The sequence below is a fragment of the Berkeleyomyces rouxiae genome (assembly GCF_048999995.1).
Source record: "Berkeleyomyces rouxiae strain 22BRR77 chromosome Unknown BrBRR77_ptg000012l, whole genome shotgun sequence".
NCBI classification, from domain to species: Eukaryota; Fungi; Ascomycota; class Sordariomycetes; order Microascales; family Ceratocystidaceae; genus Berkeleyomyces; species Berkeleyomyces rouxiae.
Genome location: NW_027396502.1, coordinates 1,220,284 through 1,233,602, shown reverse-complemented (window position 1 = coordinate 1,233,602; position 13,319 = coordinate 1,220,284). Strand labels below are relative to the sequence as shown.

General features: G+C 51.4%; 3 protein-coding genes across 3 annotated transcripts; 1 reads left to right on the top strand and 2 right to left on the bottom strand.

The window, feature by feature from the left end:
• Nucleotides 1-238: 238 nt before the first annotated feature.
• On the bottom strand, nt 239-2,504 carry BROUX77_007649 (uncharacterized protein; the record flags this gene model as incomplete). The annotated part of the gene is made up of 2 exons (XM_073752767.1): nt 239-2,254; nt 2,325-2,504. 2 exons carry the CDS (start codon nt 2,502-2,504, stop codon nt 239-241), a joined length of 2,196 nt encoding a protein of 731 aa, XP_073601942.1.
• Nucleotides 2,505-7,433: 4,929 nt separating this feature from the next.
• Nucleotides 7,434-8,247, bottom strand: BROUX77_007648 (uncharacterized protein; the record flags this gene model as incomplete). The annotated part of the gene is made up of 7 exons (XM_073752766.1): nt 7,434-7,498; nt 7,586-7,655; nt 7,717-7,731; nt 7,802-7,836; nt 7,901-7,934; nt 8,002-8,024; nt 8,160-8,247. 7 exons carry the CDS (start codon nt 8,245-8,247, stop codon nt 7,434-7,436), a joined length of 330 nt encoding a protein of 109 aa, XP_073601941.1.
• Nucleotides 8,248-9,061: 814 nt separating this feature from the next.
• On the top strand, nt 9,062-11,836 carry BROUX77_007647 (uncharacterized protein; the record flags this gene model as incomplete). Its single annotated transcript, XM_073752765.1, has 3 exons — nt 9,062-9,313; nt 9,388-10,200; nt 10,325-11,836. 3 exons carry the CDS (start codon nt 9,062-9,064, stop codon nt 11,834-11,836), a joined length of 2,577 nt encoding a protein of 858 aa, XP_073601940.1.
• Nucleotides 11,837-13,319: the final 1,483 nt, after the last annotated feature.

The following is a 13,319-nucleotide window of genomic DNA, read 5'->3' as shown; positions in this document are numbered from 1 at the left end:
GGAGGGGATGTAAGGAAAAGAAAAAAATAAAAGTTCAACGGAGTGAGAAGGCGTGAAAACCCAGGCCAACTCCAACAAGACCAACGGTTCAACCCAGGCTCTCTGCGCAACGAGAGCTAAAAAAAAAAAGCATGGAACAAGAAAAAAAGAAGCGGAAACCTTTTGATCAAGATACGTGAAATTCAAAGACATAAGAAACTGTTGGTGTAAAAGCCCCGGAAGCACCCTCGCCAGGAAGTCATGAGTTGTAGCTGAGAAGATGCTCATGGTAGATGGTGGACTTCATGTCCTTAAGCTTCTCACGGAGGTCAGTTAGGTAATCGACCTTTTTCTTGGATGGATTCTCCATTTTGACGACCTCGGCATGCAGCTTCGCGTAGCGCTCGTAGCTGAGCTTGAAGCGCGCTGCTTTATTGATGAGCTCTTCCGAGGGAGCACGCGGGCGCTTGGCTTTGCGCTCGTCGGTGTTCCTCGTGTCCTTGGGCGAGTCTTTGGCGGTGTCCTTGCTCTTAGCCACGGTTTTACTGGGCTTAGCGGGTTCTCGTTCAAGGTCGAGGGGCCGCTTCTTGCTAGCCACAGGCTTTTCAGTAGTCCGAGGGCGGCTTGGTGGTTCAGATGACTCGGAAACAGACGTGGGAGAGTTCCTGGCGAGAGGAGATCCGGCCTTTTTAGTGCTGCTGGAGATGGCGGATATGCGCAAAGGCTCGGATGGCCTATTTTTCGGTCCAGAGAGTCCGGTGGAGGGCGCTGATGTAGCCCCGGCTTTGGCCTTGTGTCGCTTACTGAGAGGTGTGCCGGAACTAGAACTATCATCGTCATCGTCTTCTTCGCGGTGTCTCTTGGCAGTGGTGGGTTTGGCTGTTTTGGTAGGGACTTTGGCTGAAACAAGTTTTGGGTTGGACTTTGCACTTGAAGCTTTAGTCGGGGAGGCTAGAGGTTTCGTAGAAGAGGGCACCGGTGGTTTTGCGGGCAAGTTAGATCTAGGTTTTGAGGGACTATCTCGCACAGTAGATTTGCTTGTCGACATATTTGGTGACGGCTTGCGGCCCTTGGCAGTCACACGAGGTTCATCCAAAGATGTAGCGACAGAGGGAGGTGATTCATCATCGCTCACGTCGCTAGTAATGAATTCCGATGACAAAGGATAACTCCTTTTGCCGGCAAGCGTCGGTGCTGTAGGGGTGGAGGAGGTGGAAGAAAGGGCCGTTGTGGCTGCTGCAGTTGTGCTGGCCTTTGATTTGGGCAGTTTGGGAGGAGCAGCCTTTTTGGCGCTCGTGGCAACAGGAAGTCGTTTCTCCTTGTCGCTCTTTTTGCTTGTTGGCTTAGGCAGGGGGTTCGACTTGGACCGGCTCATTGCTTCAGATTTCTCTTCACTCGACTTGACTGAGCTCATGGGGCCCTTCATCAGGTTTGCTTGAATCCTGCTCAAGCATTTTCCCTTGCCGCGCTCCTCTACTGGGTTCAATCGCTCCCAAACGTCGGCGCTAGGAGACAAGCGCAGCTTATCATACCGAGAAATAGCATTGTTGATGGCCTTTTGTCGCTTCTCATCACTTTCGTAGTCGTAATTCCACACATCCAGTTCCTTCCAATAGTTTGGTGAAAGGGTCCAGGTTTTGGTGTTGGAATCAAGTTCAGCGGCCTTATGGAGTGCAGTCTCAAAGTCCTCTGTCTTGCCAGTCCATTTCTCTCGTAGATATTCGGTAGATTGGTTCTCGACGGCAAGTTCATGAACAAGAACCACGCGTTGCAGCCTATTTCGTTCAAGAATACTTTGCGTCTTTACATGAGCGCTGCTTTCTACAGCCGGGGAAGCGCTTTTGGTAGAGCTAGATGGTGAATCACCCTTTAGATTAAGGCCATCTGCAGAGCGAAAGAGTTGGTTTTTGTGGCGGTTGTTTTTCAAATCTGTGGGTGGCGCATTTCCGAGTGTTGCTGTGTTGCTGCGCGCAGCTCCAGGTCGTGCCATAGAGTTTTGGGGAGTCTCCAAATCGGAATCAAGGTTGGGAGATTTACTGCCCCCAGATCCTGCACGTGTGCGAGCAACAGCATTGTTTGGAGAATCAAACTCCGGTTTGGTTGCTGAGCGGCTTTCGGGAGATTGAGTTTTCGGTGGTTTCGTGAATAGGTCTGAGACGACGGGGATTTTGCGTGCTTTGCGAGTTGAGTCGAAAGGCTGGGTGAAGTAGATATCATGGGGGGCGGGCGACTCCGTTTTAGGTATTCTTATAGAGGTACCAGCATAGCTGAGGGTCTAAGTCGCCATTTGGAGGTGTTAGCGGGCAAGATTGTGTATTTGATTGCGGTAAAGAAGAAATTCTTACCGGCAACTTTCCCATAAGGAGTTTTATGTCCTTGCCATTCTGAACACATCTGATCATGTCCTCTATCGCATTCTTGTCCAAAGTTATAGCGAAGGCTTGGGCAGGAATCTTGGAGTTCGGGGCAGGATCTAGGCCGTCCCGAAGCACGAAGCCAGTATCGTGGATCTTAAGCGGTGGCATCGTGAGAACTGGTGCTGATGCAGTGGAATCTAGGAAGTGTATTGGGTACGCCGATGCTTGGAAGAGTGGGAGCTTGAGAATGAAGAGAGCCCGAGCAAAAAGGATTGCACTTTTGCGTTTGGGGGGACGCAGTATTTACACGGATCTAATCGGTCTTCTCGGTGAGATGGATGCGCGTCGCCGGTAGGTGGATAGCTTGAGAGTCGAGAGAGAATGCGGTATAATGCAGGCTATGAAGACGTCGCAAAACGTTAGGTTTATCGATAGTTTTGGAGGTGGCGATCGCATGTGGACCACAACTTACATTTGAGCGACAAGATTAGTCCCAAGACGGTAATGCTGTGGAGCTTTTGACGTGAAGTGCGAGTAAGCGTCGGTGAAGGAAACCTGGCAGCGGAAGAGGAAGCGTAGAGGGTGATGTCGGTGTCGATGTTGATGTCGAAATGGGTATGGAGTAGCGAGAAAGAAAGGATGAAAACACGGTTGGGTATAAAATAAAAGAAGGTGATGAGAGCAAGAAGGCCGGAGAAAAAGATGAAGAAATGAGACGATGTAGCAGAAGGCGAGGCAGATGCAAAGACTGAGAAAAAAATGAAGAGAAGAAACGAAAAGGGCACAAAGTAAGAAAGGAAAGGAAGAAAGAAGAGAAGAAAAATTGGTCGCTATTGAAGCAATATCGAGGGCGTACAGAGACTGCAGAAAGAGGAAGTTACATGGTCGACAGAAGCAGCAAGAGCAAACGGCCAGGCTGAGCGTTGGACTATCGGCAGGCAGGCGGTTAAAGCAGCAATAGCCCAAAAAGAAGAGGAGGGCTAAACGGGCAACTGCAATAACAGGGCGGTGGAGGTCGAGGTCGAGGTCGAGGTCGAGACTGAGGTTGAGGTTGAGGTCGCGCGGTGGTGGACGCGGACGTAGTGGTGTGGTTCTTGGTTTGGTTGGTTGGGTCTAGAGTGGGAAGACAGACCAGTACAGCAGAGCAGAGTAAAGCAAAGCAGAGCAGAGCAGGGGGAAAAAGTCACTGCGAAGAGAGACACAGGACAGACGTGACTATTTTGGGAGAATGTCTTGTTATGGTTGCCCAAACGGATTAAATGAAAGCAGGGAACCAGGAAACCAGGACAGCCAGGCAGACTGTTTGTTTGTTGCAAGCGCGCGCTGCCGACTTGACTTGACCTTGACTTGAGATGTGTGCCGCTCTGCGGTCGCTGCGAAAGCCAAAGCTGGTGTGGACGAAAAATCAGACAGACAAACACCACCACAGACACGGAAAGGAACAAAGAACACACGCGCTGTTGGAAGCGCAAAACAAGAACAGCAGCAAGAAAACAGGCGTCGCTGGATCTGCCCTCGGCGCACACCGCATGGTGGAAGAGGGAAAGTCGAAGGAACAGGACCTGATGTACTTGTACAAGTGATGTGCGGAAAAGAGAAAGAGTGAATACAGTGCGAACGGGAGTGTTCGCACGAGCCCCGTACCATCCACGCTGTGGGCTGTAGGGGCGGCTGGCGAGAGGGCCATGTTAAAACAGTTGCCACCGCACAGTGCCGATTCGCTAAGGTCTGCAAAGTGGTTCCCGGACCGGGTGCTGACAAGGGACAGGGAACAAGGAAGTGGCCCGTAACAGAGGTACGTTTTGCTGTTTTGCTAGGCTCATTTGCAACGGGCAAATACCAGCAGCCGCAAGTATAGGTACATAGGTACAGGATACATGGGTACAGGGGTACATGGCCATGGTGAGAGAAAGCACTTTGTTCTTTGTTGCAGGCACGGGCAGAATAGAAGCAGAAGCCAGAAGCAGTAATTGCCTGTGTTTGTCAGCGAGCCAGACTTCAGATCTTTGACCTTTGGCTCCGGCTCCAAGAACATGGCATCATGGAGTATTTAAACACAAGTCAGCAACAAGGCCAGCCATCGTGTCTCTTTGTTTCTCGGGAGCCAGCAGGCGAGGCGCACAGGCAGAACAACGAAAGCCCAGCTAGCAGACCAAAGCACAGCTCACGCCCAAGCCGCGCTGGCAACAGAGGAACCGACCCGGCCAACCAGGCCGATGTCGATACATCCATACTTGCTTGCATATGATCCAACCACCATGTGTGGATGTACTGGGCTTGGCTTGGCTTGGCCTGACGCTCTACACGAGCACATGTGTGCTGGTGCTATATGCTCTGCACAACTAACTGGCGCTAGTTACATACTCGCCCATCCACGGCTTGTTTTTCCGCACCGCCGGGCCCAAACCCAACAGACCCTTGCTCTGGCGCTGGCTCTAACTCTGTCTTTGCCTCTGGCCCTGGCCCTAGCCCTGTCTCTGCCTTCTCGCCTTCCTTTGTCACCATGGCCCAGCCTTCGATTCAATTCCAAGACTTGCATCTCTCTCCCTTCTTACCTGCCCGAGCCAATGACTTGAAGACTCCATCCACCATGCAAACCCAAGGGAGAGGGAGAGAGGCCTGTAACACGGCAACATTTCTCGGCCAGTTGGAAGCGAGCAAGCTGTCCACACACAAGGTCACAGACCCTGAAGCCATCGCCGTCTCCCTCTGTGGCTTGCCCTTGAGGCAGCGTGGGCTTCTCTGGCCTACACAGCTGCACTCTGTCCCTCTACGCCTGTCACAGTCCGTCCCGTTCCTTTTGCACCTGTTTCGATTCTAGTACGGCAACCCCGACATCTTCCATGCCGCACTCTACAGATCAGACCCATCCCAGCACACTATGACTACTTGTACATAACTATGTACATACATACATCCAAACAACACAAGTACTCACCACCGCTGTTCTTCAGCCCATGCAAACCCACAGGCCAGCCAGCCAGCCGCGGAGCAAGCGTAGGATAAAACAGGGAGAGCAAATGTGTTCCTGTATGTGCCGTACCGTACCAAGTCTACACGACACACAAAGAAGCACAAAGTGCTCAGCTCACTCTGAGCTAGAAATAATTTATTGATCGACCCGCATCTGTTGAGCCCAAACAGGATCGCTTAACTAGTTATGTAGTCCAAACTGTCCCGTTGATTCTGCCATGGGATTGTAGTCAGTTACATAAGCCATATTAGACAGAGAATCTCTCTCTGTGGCAGGATCGGGGGGCACATGCATCCATCATATATCTAACACAATGGCCCAGGAGCTGTGCTAGCAGCTACTAACTAGTCCAATGGGCAGCTGGTAGTAGTTGGTAGTGAGCAGCTAGGAGTGAGTAGTAAGGAGTAGTTGATAGTTGGCAGGCCTACGCACTCGAGCAAAGCATCCTCTTTCCTGCCCTCTCTTCGTATCGACGTGAATTATCCACCAACAATATACATGCACGTAGTTACATGCATACTTCCTCATAGCCTCTGTTTTCCCGCGTATCAAAACACCACGCTCCCTCACCTCGCCCTCATCTAGCTTCAGGGTAAATGGTTTCTATTTTCAGCGTGCCGTGTTTTGTTTTCCACATGCCGAGTTATACAAGCACAACTGGAATGTAGCTACTCTATGGTATATATACATGTGTAGTTGGTTACATATGTAACTAACTACACATATACCACATGCTTGGCCCTGACAACTGTCACCGTCAACAGCCCTCAAGAACACTACTAAACTACTCAAGCCAACCCCACCCACCACTCCTCACGCTTAGTATTCAGCCAATCTCCTCCTTGCTTCACACAGAATCTAGACTCACCAACACCGACTTTCCAGCCCATGTTTCCTCGGCCTTCAAGTGCGCAAGGGCCACTCAGCACTCAGTGGGCCAGGCGACCTGTAGGTTTGCCGAAACAAAGGTGAGGCATGCGCTCAGTAGAGCATCTGGGCTTATCGTGGAGTCTTACAGGGCAAAACAGGGTTTAGGGTTGCCTGGAGTCCGTCCGTCCTGTTCCTGTTAGTCTCGGCCTGGGTCTGGGGCGCTTCGCGTCAAGAGTGAACTTGAACTTGGACTGGCTCTCGAAACTCTTTAGCTAGGAAGAAACATTATTGCCAAGTCAGTCAGAGTCGGACCGTAGTGATGTGATGGCTACTTGTAACTGGGTAGGACTTGCACATGTGTACATACATACATACATATGTATATATGTACTTACAGCCAGTTAACTATACACAAAGGCCATAGACACGGCCAGAAACAAAATGTAACAAAGCCATCAGAGCTCTTGATCAAGTCTTGAGAATTTCAACTCGTCAGCAATCCTGTCACTCTATTCATTGTCTCTTTCCCGACATCAACTCAACCGACGCTCACTGGATGGAATCTATGAGGGATTTTGATGCCCGCCCACCGGCTGTACTCGATTTATCCAGCTGCCCCGTACGACAAACCACATGCAGACAACAACCCACATTGACCGCAGTTACACGCAAGGACCATTCAGACTCTGGGCAAGATGATACGATGCCCTCCCTACGTCATGTACAAGAGTGTACAAGCAGGCGTGTAGTGTGGTGTATGGAGAGCTCTTCCTATAGGTTACTAGAATCTCGCACCATCATCAGTCTGCCTGTCTTTTTATGAACTGGCCGCCATTCTTCTCATCTCAACGTCCGGTCCAAGTGTTGAGTCTTGGTGTCTCACAGGCTCTTAAACAACCCTAACCCACTCCTTCACTATCCCAACCCCAACCCTACTGGTTTCATGACATTGTTTCAAGATAACGTCCAAGTCAAGCGGATTCTACTGCGTCTGACATCCGAAGGTCTATTTATTGATAGTTATTTCGCCGCCAAACAAAGCACTTGTAATCCTGCTACATGCAAAGATAGGCTACCAGAGGGTGTCATTAATAGAGAGTGGCCAATCCCATGCACGGTTGTTTGGATATAGTGCAGTAGTCCGTGACGAAACGAGCATGTAGACAATGCTGAGTCTATGTAGACGTCCAACGTTTTGGACAGTCCAAGTGTTTCATCAGGACATGAAGAGTAGTTCGCTAGTACTTCTTGACTTACTGAGTCTTGAAGAGCAGAATAGCGCAGTGTCCCAGATAAAAGTATATGAAGTGTTTTGTTTCTGAAATGCAATGTTAGCAACTCCCCCATGCGAAGCTTGACAGCAATGTAATCAAGGCAAGAAAGACTGCCACAGAGCTCAACTAACCATGAGTGACAAAACTACCAAAGTTACGACCAACAATGCAGTGCCAAGTAGGGCCCTTGCGATCGTCAAACTGTGTGCGACGATTAGTCTTGGGTAATGTAAGAATGTCGTCCCAACTTGTATTGACTCACAGTCTTCTTGATGTGCTGTGCGATATCCTGTCATGATGGTCAGCGCCCCTGATCTTCTAGATGGCCATGTGCCTGGATCACATACTTTCTCAATGGTGAACTTCTGCATTGCGACCTGGGCTGGTTACAAGTGTCAGCTTCTCCCTTCATGACTGCCAGTGTGCAGCTTGGATATTTGCCGTACCGGTCTCGATAACCTCCTGCTGCATGTCCTCAGTCTACACCAAAGGTATTGGAATTAGTTTATTGTTCGGTCGTTTTCGGTATAGGCAGATGGGCTCTGACCATATCAGCTGACTTGATCTGGGCTACAAGACTCAAAGAGTTAGCATGTGATTTTGTAGAGTCACCGATAAGGACTTGGGGTTGCCATAAGCCACATCGACAGCTAGTTTCCTAGCAAGCGACTTGCAGTTTCTTGTGTGAACATAGGCATAACTGACCCTCTAGCTTCACATCGTTGGGCCCCGGAGCCTGAGGCGTGGCGGAGGCAACGGGGCTTGAAGGGCCGCCGGATTTTGTGTCGGCCATGGTTTCAGGAGGAAAGGGGACTGAAGTCGAGTGCGGGGCGGAATTGGTGATATGGCGAGAGCTTGTTGAAGCTGGCGTGTTCCGGGGTAGGTTAGCGAGACGATGATACTTGGACACCGGCGGTGGCGCGTGGCGACCTCAACCGAAAACGTGGCTTTTACCTTGAGAGCGAGTCCAGCGAGTTGTGATTGATTAAGAGGCCAAGAAGTGAGCAGAAACAACAATATTTAGGCAGGTAAGGACGGCGTATCCAAGTCTCTGACTTTATCTCAATTGGAAACAGCCTGTGCTGGCATCTGGGACGAGGCTCACGATGCTCTGGACGGAAATTAGAGCTTGGCTACTTGCAGCTATGCGACTGGGGTTTGGCATATGACAGGAGGAAGGGTCAAAATTAGCTATACACTGCCGCGCCTGTCATTTGAAGGGATCTTGAGCTACGGAGTTTGAAAACCGTTCAAGAAAATGAAAACATGATGGAGAATTTTGTCTCAACGAGCTCCAGTTCTCACCCTCTAGTGTTATAGTTGTAAAAACTTACGGATACCGACTCATTGAGTTAATTCAGGCCCTCATAATGTCAACGCTTTGTGATGAGTTTTTTTTTCTATGACGAGCTGCCGCCAGTGGGTCTGCTCCTGGTTGCACAAGGTCACGTGGAGATAACGCGATAACAAAAAAGTTGTTGAAACAAAAGTTGCTTTTGCTGACTTGTGATGCGCGATGTTGAAGCTTTTGGATCGAGTTGTCGCACAAGATATCGCTGGATTCAGTGTTCTTCCTCAAGTTCAAATCTGACCTTTTTCTACGCAAAATGACAAGCAACATCGGTGCCGTTGCATCCTCGCGGATCTTTGTCCGCGGGCTGCCCCCAAACATCACCGAGAGCGACCTCCGAAAACACTTCTCCAGCAACCGTTCCGAGGTCACTGATGTCAAGATCATTCCCCAGCGAAGAATCGGATATGTTGGATACAAGACCCCGGCGGATGCTCTCGGTGCCGTTAAATACTTTAACCGCTCGTACATGCGCATGAGCAAACTCGGCGTCGAAATCGCCAAGTCGGTGAGGCACATCATGACACCCGCGCTAATCTTGCTGTTCACGGCTTTCTAACTGTTCACTACCGTGCGAAATAGATCAACGATCCGTCCCTGAGAAGAAATTTCAACCGCCAGTCCCATCTTCCCAATGTCGAATCACGCGACACCATTCAGGCCTCGGCCTCTGAGAACACCGCCAAGCACAGCATTGATATCAAGAAGCGTAAGCGCGACGAAGGTGCTGATCCTAGCGCCTCAGACGTAAAACTGAGAGAGTTCATCAGTGTGATGAAGTCCAGCAAAGCTGGCCTCGAGATTCCCGATCTTGATGTAGCTGTAAACAACCAGGCTGCCAAGCAGCTACTGCGTGAAGATGCCAGCGACGATGAATACGAGGAGATTCCCTCGCGGCCCCTCAAGCGTCAGGCAACGGAACTGGAATTGCAAACTGCCAGTAACGTCGCGAAAACTTTGCCTGGCTCTGTCAGCGATTCGAAAGCGCTGAGCGAACCCATGGACGCCGACAATGAGGAGGCAGAGGCTGCGACATCTGCCCCCGCTGAAAGTGCTGGTGCTGTAACGGACGATGACTGGCTGCGCTCGCGCACTAGTCGTATGCTGGACTTGGTTGACGTAGAAGATATTAAGCCTGTAGCTCCCGCTGAACCCGAGGCTGTACCTTCTCGACCTGCTGTTAACCCTGTAGTCAATGTTCTGGACGTTGATGATATCGATACCAGGGCGGAACAAGATACTATCAAGACGACTAATGCGACGCCACTCACTGACCAGCAGCGAGACTTGGCCGTCATTAGACAAACTTGCCGCATCTTTGTGCGCAATTTGTCATACAAGACGGTCGAGGATAACCTACGCACACACTTTGAGCAGTTCGGAACAGTTGAAGAGGTAATGCCCCGTTGTGTCCCTGTTTTATGACTATATTGGGTTGTTTGTTTTCTGAACCCTCCCAACATGAGTGAGTTGGGCTTGTTACAAAGCAAGATGGCTAACATTCCAACGACTTGACTAGGTGCACATCCCCACCACAACAGCTGGTAAGAGCAAAGGCTTTGCGCTTATACGGTTTGCCGATCCCGAAGCTGCAGTGGGCGCATTCCAACGCTCAGACGGAGTCTCTTTCCAGGGCCGCCTGATCCACATCTTACCGGCCGCTTCAAAGCGAGAGGGCGAGCTGGATGAGTTTACTCTTGCCAAGCTACCCTTGAAACAACAGGCCCTGATCCGCAAGAGAGCAGAGGCAGCCTCCAACACGTTTAACTGGAATTCTCTATACATGAACCAGGATGCTGTGGTGTCATCAATGGCGCAGCGTCTGGGTGTGTCCAAGGCTGAGCTGCTGGATCCCACCTCGTCTGATGCTGCTGTGAAAAAAGCGATCGCCGAGACGACGGTGATCCAGGAAACCAAGTCTTATTTTTTGGCCAATGGCGTAAACATTGACGCCTTTAAGCAGCAGAAGCGCGGTGACAAGACCATTTTGGTCAAGAACTTCCCCTTCAACACCACCATCGAGGAGCTTCGCAACATGTTTGCTGAACATGGAACTGTGATCAAAGTACTGATGCCTCCCGGTGGTACGATTGCTATTGTGCATATGGCTTCTGCTGTACACGCTAAAACGGCTTTTGCTAGACTGGCGTACCGCCGAGTGAAAGAGTCTGTCTTGTTCCTGGAAAAGGCGCCCGCCAACCTCTTGATTAATGAAGATAGCACTACGGTGGCCGCAGTGGAACCAGTGAAAGACATTGCCAAACCTGGAGTGCAGAAACTATCAGTCACCCAACTCCTGACTGAGGCCACAGAGGAGGCTGAAGAATCAGCCCAAACAAACACGACCTCGCTATTCGTGGGCAACCTCAGCTTTGCCACCAACACGGAGGGGCTGGTATCTGCGTTCCAGTCGCAGGATGGGTTTGTTTCTGCGCGTGTCAAGACAAAGCTCGACCCCAAGAAGCCCGGCAAGGTGCTTAGCATGGGCTTTGGCTTTGCCGAGTTCAAGACAAAGGAACAGGCCAACGCGGCGCTCAAGTCCATGCAGAGCTACAACTTGGACGGCCACTCGTTAGCACTCAAGGCCTCCCACCGCGGCTTGGATGCAGCCGAAGAGCGCCGCCGTGACGAAAAGGCCAAGAAGCTCTCTGGGCAGAGCACCAAGATTGTTGTCAAGAACTTGCCGTTTGAGGCAACCAAGAAGGACATTCGCAATCTGTTTAGCACCTACGGCCAGCTGCGGTCCATTCGGCTGCCCAAGAAGTTTAACCATACGTCACGTGGTTTTGCCTTTGCTGAGTTTGTGACGGCAAAGGAGGCGCAGAACGCGCTGAATGCTCTGCGCGACACCCATTTACTCGGCCGCAAGCTTGTCCTCGACTATGCTGAGGCCGAAGCTGTTGATGCCGAGGAGGAGATTGAGAAGATGCAGCGCAAGATTGGAAGCCAGGTCAACAAGGTCACGCTGCAGCAGCTGACGAACCGGGACCGCACCCGGGTGACTATTGGAGAGGAAGGGCAGGATGAGTAGTGTGCGCAGGCATATACAATACGAGCAGAGAGACAAAGCCACACGTGACGCGGGTGTTGCGGATATAGAAGCACCAGGTGATAGACGCGTTGGAGGCTAGATAGAGTGGCATGCATTCTTGGGGCCCGTGGTGGTGACGATAATGGATTGGCTTCACGGCCATGGATGCACCAAATAGTGGGTGACATGGGCCAAGTAATAAAAGTGATTTTTGTTCAAAGTTCGCAGTAGTGCTCTGTCTATGTGCATATTGCTTCCCTTCCACCCCAAACAGAGTGTTATTGACTGATATTGGTATTAGCCTTGGATGGTGCTGCCCTTGAGGGGACTTGGCTGGGCCCGGCCTAATCAAAGCATTCTCAGAAGGTCCTGGACCAGTAATGGTGGCCATCGGATCGATAGGGTTTGGCTCCAGACTGGCCCCCTGTTCCCGGTGGGTTAGACAACATATGCAAGGTGCACCTGTAAGAAGTCAAAAAGAAGAACACGGGCATGGGGAGAAGAGCTGTAGAAGAGAGAGAATAGTTCAGACCTAGAGACATGGACCTGCAGCAGAATCACGGGGTGTTTCTGTCTGAGCAGACGAGACACGGTGTTGCGATGCCGCAGACAGGGCCGGCCGAGCCATGACGGCTGTGGTTAGACAGCGGGACACTGCCGCCGCGAGCGTCTGTTCCGTAGAAGGGCAATGTCCCATGGACAGCAGCACCGGTTGCTTGCATTCGATGAGTGTGCAGCACTGGGGCTCGCAGGCGCAGGCAGAGTCAAGCGACGATACCAGCAGCAGCGGCCAGCGCCCAAACAAGCGACACTATCGCCAGCACGTCGCTGGTGATTTCCTGCCTCTATAGTCTGTTCCTAGATTGGCCTCGCAGAGGGCCTTTGTCTGTTTGTGACGGACCCTTGGGCGCCTTTGCAGCTGCTATAGCGCGTCCTCGCTGTGGCGTCCCTGTCACCCGCCCAATTGAGTCTGGCGACCTTGCTTTAGTTGCGCTGGCTGGCCTTTTATTTCCTCCTGCTGCAAGCTCTTTACGCTTCACCGAGAAAGGATCAGAAAGACACTGGTCCCCCATGTAGGAGGAGAGACATGTCTCCCTCCCAGGTACGCAGGCGATGGGTCCCTGACGATTGCTGCTAGTTGTGCTAGTGCCGCTGCTAGAGGAGAGATTCAAGAGACTGTGCGTTGACTGCTTACTTGCATTCGAGAGGCGCTACGTGTGCGTTCTTGTTGCAGCCGGCGCGGGCTGGTGGTGTTGGTGTGTCTTGTGGCTTGGGAGTCGTCTGCCGATCAACCCCGGGATTTCGCGGTAACCCTTGCATCGAGGATTTTCCCAAGCAGCGAAACAGAATGTCTTGGAGACCGACACTGGGTGCAGACATATGCAAGCAACGCCGCACCCTGGCGGACTGTCGTCTATCTTGACCGGGTCCTGTGCTGATTGAATCGCCTGGTCTGATGTCCGCCCAGGCGAGAGCCACAATT